General features: G+C 48.7%; 1 protein-coding gene across 1 annotated transcript; it reads left to right on the forward strand.

Moving 5' to 3' along the window:
* On the forward strand, nt 2,033-6,314 carry LOC8067928 (protein SMAX1-like). The gene is made up of 3 exons (XM_002444066.2): nt 2,033-3,681; nt 3,930-4,206; nt 4,293-6,314. Exons 1-3 carry the CDS (start codon nt 2,375-2,377, stop codon nt 5,862-5,864), a joined length of 3,156 nt encoding a protein of 1,051 aa, XP_002444111.1. The 5' UTR covers nt 2,033-2,374; the 3' UTR covers nt 5,865-6,314.

The raw sequence follows: 14,102 nt of genomic DNA on the forward strand, positions 1-14,102 counted from the left end.
GCCTTCCTCCCCTAAATCGTCCCTTCCTTCTAGGACTGTCAAAGTTGGGGGAAAAGGGGGTGGTGCAGCTCGCCAAAACCCTAGCCGCCACCAAAGCTAGGGAAGAGAGAGGGCAGTTGCGGGTGAATCAGATGGCCAAGGAGAGCAGCAACGTGGATCAACGACGCTGACAGGTGTGTGTGTGTGTGCCGAGCCCCGTAATCTTGCGCGCACGAAAACTAGATATCATGATATTATTATTATATGTTATACCTCGGAAGAACAAGTTTTGTGTACCTCCTTCAAATTTTCAAGATATGCATTAACACATTGTATATTTTGGACATACCTAAAATATCACAAAAGTCAACACCAAGAATAATCAAGGAAGATAATGAATTATATGATTGGTAAGAAAAAAACTATACTTGTAAGATTACTTCCTGTCCAACTACTTTTGAACTTTGATATAATTCTACAAATGAAAATTTCACAACAATTGAATATAGGTCAAACACAATTAAACATATATGGAACAAAAACCATTAAAAGCCATACTCTCTTGTTTTCAAACCCAAGGTATTTACTAAAAGTCGTTGAATAATGAAACCTTCCATAATTTTCAATAAACAATATTGCAAATAAAAGACATAAAAAGGAACACAAATCATAGCAATTTTGATCTCCTCTACAGAGAAAGCAACACCCTATTCGCTACCGAATTCATCATGGAAGGCGAGCAAGCCCTACTTGACCACATATCGTTCATGACCTCACCACGAGGTGAGCTTGGTGAAGACAAGTGTCATTGCTATAAGGTGAACTTTGAGGGCTCACCGACCTCTTCACCTACCGTCATCATCCCTGGTAAGGTTTCCTCGGCTACTCTACTTTTTCTCTTGCCCTATCCTCAAAACTTTGCTCATTAGCCATAGGAGAAGATAAGCAGGGGTGAGGGCGATGATAGTGACTTGGGCTATAACCTACGCTCACTAGGTGCAGAGGGCGACACAACATTGGATGGGGTAGGAAGTGACAATGTCGAGGACTCAAGGGAGGGGTAGCTGGCGCCGAGGTGAAGTATAGAAGAGATGAGATCATATTAGGGGAAACCTATTAGGCTTTGAAGTGTTTTTTAATTGTAGGAAGAGTCCATAATTAGACCTTTACATTGGGAGGGACTTATCGTGCAACCCGTCTTGAACCTCCTATCGTGCCCCTTCTCCGCCACCACCTCCTCATGCCCTCCACCACCAGCCCTCATCCTCGTTCCCGCGCTCGTCCTCGTCCTCAACCCCGCCCTGCCATCGTTCCTTCTTTTGCTCACCCCCGCCATCGACCACCACCTAGGGCCCTAGCGCGCCGAAGCTCTTGTGAACCCTAGCACCTATGGCAGTCGCCTTCTTTCCCTCTCCCCCCTTCCCCACCGCCACCATCTTCTTCAACTTTGGCGAGCATGATTGCCGCTATCTTCTCCAACTGCGCACGAGACTCCCCTACTCCAACCATCTTCTTCAACTTTGGCGACCGCTAGGGCCTCTAAACCGTCCGACCACCATTCCTACCGCCTACCCTGGTTGCCTCCCCTTGGCTAGCCCCTTCTATAGTTGCCGAAGTTGGAGGAACCCTAGCCACCGCTACAGTCGTCTTTGTTTCCGATGGTCACACGATGGCGCTGCATGGGAGCGATCGCGTGTTAGAATTTCTGCTTACATTGCGGCTTGATAAAGATAACTAAAGATCACTTCCGTTTTATACATGTTCATGCCCCTCACATACATATCCGATATTAATATCAATGATCAATGTAACCACCTGACATACCTTTTGTGTTCCTTTCATTTGTTAGGTCGTCTTGCGTTAATAGTTTGAACTTTTTGAATTAAGTGGATCAAATAAACAGGGGACCTCACAGTAAAAAACATGAATATATATACACAATACAATATAATTATGATTATAGAAAAGGAAAAAAGAAAAGAAAAAAAATATGTTCACCTCCTTCCCTGGACCGCGTGGGTAACAAGAAGATGGTGTGGTGATGAAATGCGACGTCGGGGAGAGGTGTTATTGTAGGAGACGAAGATTCTATTCGCCTCCCCCTTCTCTCTCTCTCTGCTCCTCTGCTCTTTATACTACTACTGCTTCAGTTCTCACCTTCTCTCTCTGCCCTCACCTGACTCCCTCCTTCCTGCCCTCTCTCTCTCTCTCTCGATACCACCGCCTCCGCTCCCCTCCAAGCCTCTCCTTTTTCCGCCCTCCGAGGCTCCGACGTCCTCCGACGACTTCCAGGGCGGCGCCGCGCAAGGGCAATAACTACCTGTTGGTCACCGAGCCAAAAGGGGATTCTTTTTTCGGTGCTCGCTGATCGATTGATGAGCGGCGGGCGGCGGCGATGAGGGCGGATCTCAGCACCATCCAGCAGACGCTCACGCCGGAGGCGGCGGCGGCGCTGGCGCGTGCCATCGACGAGGCGGCGCGGAGGAGGCATGGCCAGACCACGCCGCTCCACGTCGCCGCCGCGCTGCTCGCCGCGCCGGCCGGGCTGCTGCGCCAGGCGTGCGCTCGCGCGGCCGCCGCCGGTGCCGGACCTGGCGCTGGTGGTGGCGCCGGCGGTGCGCACCCGCTTCCGTGCCGCGCCCTCGAGCTCTGCTTCTCCGTCGCCCTCGACAGGCTGCCGGCCGCGGCCTCGGCCGCGGTGGCGCATGCGGCGGGGCCGCCGGTGTCCAACGCGCTCGTCGCGGCGCTCAAGCGCGCGCAGGCGCAGCAGCGCCGGGGGTGCCCCGAGGCCGCGCAGCAGCCGCTGCTCGCCGTCAAGGTCGAGCTCGAGCAGCTCGTCCTCTCCATCCTCGATGACCCGTCCGTCAGCCGCGTCATGCGCGAGGCCTCCTTCTCCTCTGCAGCCGTCAAAACCACAATCGAGCAGTCGCTCGCGTCGCCCTCGCCGCCGCCCGCCGCCGTCTCCACCGCGACGGTCGCCGCAACTACACCCCTGGCTCCGTCCCCGTCTCCGCTCCCGCGAGTCGGCACAGCCAACGCCTACATCAACCCTCGCCTCGCGGCCGCCGCAGGCGGCGGCGGAGACAACGCCTACATCAACCCTCGCCTCGCGGCCGTCGCAGGTGGCGCCGGGGACAACGCCTACATCAACCCTCGCCTTGCGGCCGCCGTAGGCGGCGGCGGGGACGACGCGCGCAAGGTGCTCGACGTCATGCTTAAGCCGGCGCGGCGCAACCCGGTGCTCGTGGGCGACGCCGGGCCGGACGCGGTGCTGAAGGAGGTGGTACGCAGGATCCCGATGGCTGGCTCCCCTGCCCTCGCCGGAGCGAAGGTCTTGCCGCTCGAGGGCGACCTCGCCAAGCTCGCCTGCGACAAGGCCGCCATGGCGGCGAGGATCGGGGACCTGGGCGCTTCGGTCCAGAGGCTCCTCGCTGACCACGGCGCCGTGGTTCTCGATCTTGGAGATCTCAAGTGGCTGGTGGATGGCCCGGCGGCAGCAGCGTCAGAGGCGGGCAAGGCGGTGGTGTCGGAGATGGCGCGGCTGCTAAGGCGGTTCGGAAGCGGCAAGGTCTGGGCCGTCGGTACAGCGGCCTGCGCCACCTACCTCCGATGCAAGGTCTATCACCCAACCATGGAGGCCGAGTGGGATCTCCAGGCCGTGCCTATCGCCCGCAGCGCGCCGCTTGCCGGCGCAGGTCTCAGGTGTGTTTTTCTTCGCTATTTCGCCTTTTGTTGCATCTAACATGTATCAGCTTGTTTTTCCGTTGTCTTGGACCAGAGTAAAATTGTAAAATTAATTTATACTTGATAACCAAAATTCACTACAGTTGTCATGATTGCTACTACTACTCAAAAAAGTTTGGTGCCTTTTCTAATAATGCAATAGGTTTCTAATTTTGTACTCTGTGATCCAAAACAAATGATCTAAATCAATTTATTGAAATTTATAGGTCTGGAGGCACTGGAATTTTGGGCAACTCAGTGGGGATGTTATCACCTACGCTCCGGCCTATGCCGCTGACACCAACGGCACTCCGATGGCCACCGGGGGCAGGGAGTGACCATCCTCTGATGGCTAAGCCAACCATGTGCATGCTTTGCAAGGGTAGCTATGATCGTGAGCTTGCCAAGCTCGCAGCGGAGCAGAAGGAAAAGCCAACGTCCTGCCCTGAGGCTGTTAAGCCTGGTTTGCCACACTGGATGCAGCCCAGCAGTGATCAAACACAGGTTTGTGTCTTTTCTATGTGTTAGCTCGTAAAAGCAGCTTTGGTTCTAATGGAAAGGTATTGATATAGTTATTTATGCTTTCACAGACCAAGGAGCAAGAGTTGAAACGGAAGGAGGCTGCCGAAGAGCTTGAGAAGAAATGGCGTGAGACTTGCGCCTGTACCCATGGTAACCGTGCTGGGGCGCCAGCTGTCTCCTTGCCGTTGGCTGCCTTAGCTTCACGCCCGCCCGTCGAGCCCAAGCTACAACTTGCCAGGGGTGGTGTTCCCACCCTTAAGATGAACACCAGTTGGGACAAGCCTGAGGGTACCCCTACATCTGAGCTTCGTAAGAGTCCGCCCGGCAGCCCAGTGAAGACTGACCTTGCGCTTGGTCCCTTGGATCCTGGTGCTACTGTGGAGAAAGACCAGAAGGAAAACTACACTGAAGGGCTAACTGCTATGCAAAAGGCTAAGATAGCTGGGATATCTGATATCGAGTCTTTCAAAAGGCTCCTCAAGGTGCTCACAGAGAAGGTCAGCTGGCAATCTGATGCTGCCTCAGCAATTGCTGCTGTTGTAATACAATGCAGAACTGGCAGTGGGAAGCGGCGAAACATCGGGACAAGGGGAGACATATGGCTCCTGTTTGTTGGTCCTGACCAGGCAGGCAAGAGGAAGATGGCGAATGCATTGTCTGAGCTGATGGTAAATGCTCAACCAGTGGTTATAAACTTTGGTGGCGACTCTCGTCTGGGCAAGGATGGTAATGCGGGTTTCTGGGGGAAAACCTCACTTGACCGGGTCACTGAGGCAGTTCGGCAAAATCCATGTTCAGTTATTGTTCTTGAGGGCATTGATCAAGTGGACGTTGTTGTGCGGGGAAAGATCAAGCGGGCAATGGAGACTGGTCGCTTGCCAGACTCTCGGGGACGTGAGGTCAGCCTTGGCAATGTCGTCTTTGTTCTCACCACGAATTGGTTACCTGAGGAACTCAGGAGACCAAAGTTTGAAACATTGCTCCAAGATGAAGGAAGGATGTTTGAGGTAGCAAGCTCTAATTGGCAGCTGGAGCTTTCTATTGGGGACAAGCAGATTAAGCACCGAGCGGATTGGCTATGTGATGATGCTCGTCCAGCAAAGGTAGCCAAAGAATTGTCCGGTGGGCCTGGTCTATCACTTGACCTCAATTTAGCAGTTGGGGCATTGGATGACACTGAGGGCTCACGGAATTCCAGTGATCTCTCTGTGGAACAAGATCAGGAGAAAGGGCACCTTGCAGTCAAGTGTTCAACACCAGACCCTGACTGTGATTTGTTGAATCTCGTTGACGATGCCATTGTGTTTCGGCCAGTTGACTTTGCACCATTTAGGAAGACTGTCACAGATTGCATATCAGCGAAATTCGACTCAGTCATCAGGAGCAGTAACTCATTCAGAATCGATGAAGACGCTGTTGATCATATGGCAGGCAGCATCTGGCTCACTGACGAGAAGCTTGAAGATTGGGCAGAGAAAGTGCTTATGCCCAGCATCGAACGATTGTGGCGCAACGTGAAGCACTACAGTGGCCGTGCTGTTGTCCGACTTGCAGCAGTCACAGACAAGGCATTGCCAAGGTGGGGAGGGGGGCGAGAAGGGCTACCAGCGACGGTACCGATCGCCATTGATGGCATGTAGGGAGGGAATTGGGGGAAGTACATTCTTTTGTATGGTAGGTATGTACATATTGGGGAGGAACTCAGGGGGAGGTTACTATATGAAGCACATAGGGGAGGAAGGGTGAACATCCCTTTGACTACCAAATAGGCATGGAGGTTATAGATTTTATAACAAAAAAGATGTGATCTATAGTTTTGATGATAATATATGTAGCTATGTTCCTTGAAACTAAAAAAAAAAGGTTTCTCTTTTGCACTTGCTAATGTTGCAAGGGTTGTTGGTGTAGAGGAAAGTAAATAATGATGTAGCCCTCAATCAAACTCGACTCCTATCAGAGCAGTTGTGATGCATAAACTGTTGAGCTTGCATCAAGTGGCTTCCTATATATGATTTTTATTTTCTGGGAGATCTCAGAGGTGTTTGCTTTGTTTGGTGTGAATGTATCAATACATCCTCCTCAGCTTCCTATATGTCTTGCATTTCTGTGGAAGGCTACTGTTGGAAAATGGGACACATATTCATAGCTACTCCGTAGCTGTCTTTCGGCTGCAGAATAGTGGTCCAAATTGATTAAATGAAGAAACACGTGTGGTCCCTCATTTTTGTTCAGAAAAGTTTATTGCTATTGCCGACTTCTATTATTTTTTATCACATTTCGCCTAGTTCCCATTTCCGAATATCGTTTTCAAGGTTGAACTGAGTGATGAATCTCAGCCATGCTGCGGTCCATGTCGAAACCTAATATCCAATAATTCCTCCCCAGAAAATGTTTTTAAAGTAAGTACATAAAGGTGTTCCTGTTTTCTCACTACTTTACATGTGACAACATTTCTGCTTTATATCCCCTTTTGAGAGGTTAAAGGTTGACCACACAGATCACTACTACCGCTTTATGCTGTGGTTCGTCTGTTTTACACCTGTTGCTTCCTCTACATCACTACTGCCACTTGAGTTTATTTCCAAAAAATAAAATAAAATAAAAAATCATCAGAGATTTTGTTTTACCTTCCTTCGGTATGTCATGTGGCCAATTCGGTGGCGCCCTGCCACCCATACCTAGTCTAAGCTATTTAATGTGTGTGAGTCATGTGGCATGGCTTGATCCACCAACACCACTCTTATTTGGAACTGAGGTATCTTGTTGTTTTCTCCATGGAAAAATCCCCTCCTCCTGGTCCAAAAACCAAATGGCCACTTTTTGGCCTAATTGCGGGCCCACACTGATGTGGCAGATCACGAACTCGAATCAACTTGGAAACATTCCATGGTTGTTTATAGTATTAGTAATAATGTTTAAGTGCTGATTAGAGGCCGGCCTGCCTGAGTCACCCTAAGAAAATTGTACCACCGAAACTCTCAGCCAGCAAATTAGACTGCCGATCACCATAAGGATCTCTAGATGCGGGGCCCGTCTGTCAGCGACGCATCCACTCGTTTATTGTGGGTACATGTAGCCATGGCCAGTCTTGTTTAATCCATCAAGTTGGGTCTATTATTAACTTTGATCTGTACTTTGCAGCCCTCCCTCGATCGGTTTGTTTGTCTGATCATGCAGGGTCACTAAAGCTTTTTCCAAAAGGCATGGCGATTGTTTAAAGCTCCTTTCCATGTGACAAAAAGATAAAGTCTCGCACCATTTTTGTCTTATACTGACATGGGGGAGAGAGAGAGGGGCGTCCGTTGTTGGGCTGTTGGATCAGCATCAGCAACCTTCTCAGACGGCGGCAGATAAACTTGGCTTTCAGGGGGTCCACTTGTCACTGAATGATTGGGCGGCCATACCGCTGATGCGAGGGGTCGTAGGTAATACGTTTTAGTCAGTCACCATGCATGGTGGAGGAAAAGGTTAGCAAGCAAGCCGTGTGTGTGTGACTGGATGGGCACTGTCAGTTGCCTTTTGCCCAGGCTTTTTAGTTGCTAATGGGTTCATGCGTCTCCTTCTCTTTTTTATTTATATTTTTTGTTTGTTATTGATTGATTATTGATCTCGCCGTCACTTGTTTGTGACTTCACCTTTTTATGGCCCTCGTCCCATGTGGAGCGAAAGTGATCATCATGATGCAACAGCTTGGCTTTGAATGGCAGTTTTCCTTTTCTTTCAACTCTAGATAGAAAGTGGAGGATGGAGAGAAAGGATTATGTCTTGCTTTTTTTTTAGCCTAGAGCAATTTTAGAAGGGTCTCTACTTGAGTCATCATCCTACTTTAAAGTGTTGAGAGAGAAAAAACTACACTTCAACAGATCCCTACTAGGGTCCTAAAATTTTAAAGGGCCTTCAAAGCCCCCTCCCACGCCTCGTTCCGAGGGGCTCTAGTCGAAGTCCTGGAACTATCGTTTCTAATAGTTTCTTGTGCGCACGCTTCTTTCCCGCTTGTGATAGAAACCTACACTCGCTTCCCACTTCCCTCGCTTGTGCGTGCAGCCCCATCCATGCGCCTCCCAAGCAAGAAGACACCGGTGCAGTCAAATATACCTAAGAGGTTGTGTCCTAGCTCCTTCCTTCCCGATGGCTTCCCCTCTGTGGCTCCTTTCCCTTCCCGCCTGCACGCCGCCCAAGCAAGAAGATACTGGTACCGCCATATCTGCCGAAGAAGTTTGCGCCCCTGGCTCAGAAAGGAAAGATGATGAAAAGTGGATCATAGGTGTCAATCTGTGTTAGAATGAATTTGAGGGCTCTTGTTGAAGTTACTCCAAGAATTTGTTAGAAAATTTTAGCAAAAAGAGGAAAAAGAGAAGTTGAAAAGATAAGATCACACAACAAGCTGCAAGGAGGTTTTCTTATTCCTCCTGTTTTCCTCTCTTCTTCAGGCTCTCTCTTCTTTCTCCTTCTAAAACATGAAGGAGAGGCTAAGCAAGGCTGATCACAACATAAGCCCCATCGGATTTGCCTCCTAATGATAACCTAAGTCCAACAATAATCTGTCCTCGCATATATATATATATATATAGACACACACTAGACTTTTAGCGGAGCAAATTTCACGTTAGAGTTATAGGGCAAAGCAAAGCAAAACAAAACAATGCCCTGAGCCAGGACTCATGGCTGAGTGCTTGTTCGGTTGCTCTAAATTGAGTCACTGGAATGATTCTAGTTGGAATTTGTTCAATAATTTGTATAGTTCACTAGAATGATGAGCTTCCAGAGCATGGCACGTATATAGAGGAAGCAGGAGTAGGAGTACTACATTAGTACACAGGAGTGTAGGTGTAGCTAGCTAGCGTGCCCAATGAAGAAGCAGGCAGCATCTGGGTCAGTTCCTCACAGTTTGATGCACAGCACTGAGCAGTGAGCACAGGTGAGTGATGAGTCATGTTGGCGCGTGACTCTCTCGATCACAGTCACAGGATCACAGTTGCTTGCTTCTTTCCATCGTTGCAAATTGCAGGCGCAGTTGCTGTACTTCTCCTACAGACAGCCCCCCACCGAGACGACGGGCGTGCAGTAACGAGATCGCCGTCTCGGCCCTGTGTAAGGGACCTATCAAATATTTTTTTATATATCAAATATATAAAATATATAGTACAACTAAAAAAATTAATTTGCACCATATGTTTTAGTTTATAAAAGGTAATTATAGTACAACAAATAAATAAATAGAATAGAATTAGAAATTTAGAACCCTATCATGAAATACTAATAACAAAATTGGTGAATTCTCGATCAGCTATGCACTTACTCTTCCTGCTCCAGTGTCTAGTAGTGACATCGTGTGCCGACGTGTGGTGTTAGCGTATCATGGAGCCACATTGTTGCATTGGACGATTGGGCAATAGGACGAGAAGACAATAAAGAGGAACATTGATTTGCTCAACTAATCGATCAAGCGAGAATATGAAGCAATACTAGCAATAGGTGGATGTGTATGACGTGCTGATTAATGAATTTTTTAAAATTAATTGATAAATTTCTATAATATCTGTATAAACCTCCAAAAAATTAGATAAATCTATATACTAATTATTATATATATATATATATTACATATATATTTATAGACCCCTTAGCGCCGTGGGCCCTCAGCCGTCGCACCGGCTGTCCACCCCCTAGAGACGGCCCTGGAGATCGTGTTTCGGTCAGTGCAATCACAGCCTTTTTGTCTCCCGTATGTACTTACGTAGTGAATGAATAGGAGCAGGATGTACGTACTCCTACGGGGAGACGTACGTACGTGTGCGTGACAAGTGAGAAAGGCAGCAGCAGGCGTTGCGAGCGCGTCTGCTTGGCGCTTGCGTGCAAAGATCCAAGCATAGACGAGCGCGGAGACATGCCTCATGCATGCCTGCCTGCCTGCCTAGCTAGCGGCCCTGGCGGTACGGGTACGGTGTTCTTCCGGAGAGCACATTCATGCTGTGGCACATGGTACGAGCACGGAGTCACGAAATTAATTAAGGTGCTGTCAGGTGGGTGGCATGGCACGTAACGTACTCCTCCAAACATGGAGTGCTTCGAACACAGAATATCGCTACAGCGTTAATAAGCACATGTATGTATAAAAATGAGTTCCTCTAGACTCCCTCCGATGCAAATGGGTACAGAAAGTACTACGACCCTGTTAGACACCTTATTAATAAGCACAAAAAAAGGAGCATATGTGACCGTGCTATCATGCATGTTTTAAGCAACATGTGACATTTCCAAAAAATGTTTTTCAAACGGCATTGCTACAGAAAATCTTTTCCGTGGTGGACATTTTTTATTTACCATGGCAGGTAACAAAAATGTCTCGGATGAAAGGTCACAATAAATAGAGGTATTTTTCGAGGCATTTCACTGTTTGCCTCGGTTAATCAAAAAAAAGAAAAAAAAATCCACAGACAGGCCCGACGAGTCCATCTATGGGTCGCTGCAACTGCCGCTCCCTGGACAACTACTATCATCGGAGGAGCGCCGCCACTACCGCACACCAGATCCAAGCCAAGAGCCCCGCTGCCGCCCGGATCTAGCTGCCCCACGCGTGGATCCATGCAGGAGAAGCCGGATCCAGCCTCATGCCACAGCTGGAGGAGGGGTCACGCCCCCCGCGCCGCCGGAGTTGGTAGGGGCTGCGCCCCCTTGGCACCACTGGAGGGGCCGCGCCTCCTACACCATGTCGCCGCTAGAGGGACCGCGCCCCTACACCTCCGCCGGGAGGTGGTGCTGCGCCCGCGCACTCGATTTGCCTGCGCCTGCCGTGGTAGGGAATAAGGGAGGGAGATAGGCGTCGGTGGGAGAGAAGCTTGAGAGGAGGTTGTCGACGGGAGGAAGAGAGAGTGGAAGGAGGGAGAGAGAGTGAGAGAGAGGCGTGCTCGATCTATTCATGTCGAGGGGATGGGGCTGCCGCAAAACTGAGGGAGAGGGAGGGGAGGAGTGGGAGTGGACTTAGGGTTTGGTGTGTTCACAGTATATATATTAGAAACCCATTATCGGGCCTAGATGGGCTATCTGGGCTAAATATTTATCGAGGCGGGCTTTATAATGTAACCACTGAAAGGTCCTAATATGGCTAGAGGGGGGTGAATAGCCTATTTTAGAAATTCTACAAACTCACTAGAGCAAGAGGTTAGTAAAAAACAAAGCGAAGTTTTTTGCTCTAGCTCTAAAGGGGTGTTTGCAGGCCACCTATCCGACAATTCTAGTTGATGTAATCACTAGGCACACAAAGAGCAATGTCACTACTTACACTAGAAAGCTACCTAAAGTTTCTATGCAAGTAAGTAAGCTACTCTAGTTTGCGGGAATGTAAAAGAGAGGATGAGATATTTATACCACCGAGTAGGGGATGAACGAATCACCAATATAAGCAATCAAGCACCGGGAGAATGCCAATCAAACACAATTGAGACACCAATTTTTCTTCCGAGGTTCACGTGCTTGCCGGCACGCTACGTCCCCGTTGTGTCGACCAACACTTGGTGGTTCGGTAGCTAAGAGGTGTAGCACGAACCTCGTCCTCACTAGGACACCACAAGAACCTATCCACAAGTGAGGTAGCTCAATGACACGAGCAATCCACTAATGTTGCCTTTGGCTCTCCGCCGAGGTAGGCACAAACCTCTCACAATCACCGGGAGATGGCCACGAACAATCACCAACTCGTGCCAAAGCTCCTCCGCTGCTCCAAGCCGTCTAGGTGGTGGCAACCACCAAGAGTAACGAGAAAACCGCAGCTAGAACGATCCCCAAGTGCCACTTGATGCAATTACTCAAGCAAATGCACTTGGAATCACTCCCAATCTCACAAAGATGTTTAATCTATGAAGGAGATGAGTGGGAGGTGTTTGCTTAGGCTCACAAGGATGTAAAGTATGTTAGAATGCCAAGAGAGTAAGCCCCAAGCAGGCCAAACACGTATTTATAGCCCCTCAAACAAATAGAGCCGTTGACTCTTTCACTGGGCAAAACTCGGGGTCACCGGACGCTCTTAAAGGGGCATCGGACACTCAACACCTGCGTCCGGTGCTCCAACGTCAGCCACGTGTCACCTTTTGAAACGCTCGTGTCAGAGTCTAACGGTCACCTGCAGTGCACCGGATGTTGAGCAAGCGTCCGGTGCACACCGGACTCATGCGCAGAGAGTTCCGCAAACCTGCGGGTCACCGGACGCTAAGCACCGGTAGCGTCCGGTGCTCACTGGACCCATGCGCAGAGAGGGTCGCAAAACGCCCGCACATCGGACGCTAACCACCGGACGCTCCCAGTCAAACACTCCGACCGAAGTCAGATAGCACCAGACGCATGAACAGAAGCTCCCTAGCGTCCGGTGCTTAACCCTAGCACCACAGCACACCGGACGCACAGCCTCTGCGTCCGGTGCCTCAACAGCTAGCGTCCGGTGAGTGTTTCTCTGCGAGGAACACTCCCGCGACTTCTCCAAAACTCTCACCAGCGCAATAGAAAATATGCACTTCATTTTCTCGAAAAACGCCGAATCCCGCCTCGCAAGCTCGGCGGGAGAGAGAGAGGAACCCATCCTCTCTCTACACTTCAAACTCCACCTCCTTCTCAAAGTGTGCCAACACCACAACGTGTAAACCAACATGTGCACGTGTGTTAGCATTTTCACAAATATTTTATTCGAAGGAGTTAAGTTAGCTCACTAGGTTCTAAATGCATGCACATGAACAATGACACCTAGTGGCACTTGATAACCGCTTAGCCAAAGAATTCCCCTCTTTATAGTATGGCTATCTATCCTAAATGTGATCACACCCTTTATGGTGTCTTGATCACCAAAACCAAAACCCTAAGCAATACCTTTGCCTTGATCTCCATAGGGTTTTGTTTTTCTCTTTCTTCTTTTCCATGTTGAGCACTTGATCATCTTGTGGTCATCACCATCGTCACCATGATCATCACTTGCTCCATCACTTGGCATGTACCAACCTTATTAAGTCTACACACACTTAGTATAGAGGTTAGTACTGGGGTTTCATCAATTATCCAAAACCAAACTAGGGCTTTCAACCACCTCGGTAAATACATTAACCAAGGCGAGCATTAACCGAGGCGGGCATGTTTAAGTTGCCCGCCTCTATTAATTGATTTTACAAGGCGATTATTGTAAATGCCTTAGTTAATAAAAAATAACTGCCTCGATTAATGGTAGGCATTAACCGAGGCGGTTGAAAATCCTACCCGCCTCGGAGGTCTATTCCAAAAGGACTCGCAAAATATTTTCTATAGTAGTGCGGCCTTCTAGCTAAACTCAGCTAAAATTTATTAGCTGAGTCTATTAGTTAGAGGATTCAACCAACACCTAGCTAAGATTTAGCTAGGAGAACTTTTAGTTGGCTTTTTGAGCATCTCCAACCAGAAAAGGTATTGGGAGAAAAAAAGAAGATCATCTCCAAGAGTTTGCAATAATCCATTCTTAAAATAAAAGATAATTTTACATCAGGAATACTATATTGTTTCTAAATTATCATAACCTGTTTTATGTATTATTTTTCTCTTGTATATTTACATCAGGAACCCTTTCCTACTCTCTATTCTTTGTCACACCCTTTCACCTATAGAAACAACGTGGGGAAGAGCGATGCGTGCAACAAAGGCTGCACACATTTTTGCGCACGATGTCAGCTTATTTTCCAATTGCCAATAGATGAGAAAGGGATATAAGCTACCGTTGGAGATGAGTTTTACAGTTTTTCTCAAAAAGACATAGATGGAAAAGGGATATGGGTACTCTTGAAGATGCTCTTAGGCCCTGTTTAGATGTCTTCAAAATTCTAAAAGTTTACAAGATTTCCCATCATATCGAATTTTACGGCACATGC

This window comes from Sorghum bicolor, chromosome 7 (genome assembly GCF_000003195.3).
Source record: "Sorghum bicolor cultivar BTx623 chromosome 7, Sorghum_bicolor_NCBIv3, whole genome shotgun sequence".
Taxonomy (NCBI): Eukaryota; Viridiplantae; Streptophyta; class Magnoliopsida; order Poales; family Poaceae; genus Sorghum; species Sorghum bicolor.

Bases quoted from the DNA above. Each gene is read 5' to 3' on its own strand.
- LOC8067928 (XM_002444066.2), top strand. From the start codon at position 2,375: ATGAGGGCGGATCTCAGCACCATCCAGCAGACGCTCACGCCGGAGGCG. The intron at 3,682-3,929 runs GTGTGTTTTTCT...TGAAATTTATAG, and splicing joins CTTGCCGGCGCAGGTCTCAG to GTCTGGAGGCACTGGAATTT. The intron at 4,207-4,292 runs GTTTGTGTCTTT...ATGCTTTCACAG, and splicing joins CCAGCAGTGATCAAACACAG to ACCAAGGAGCAAGAGTTGAA.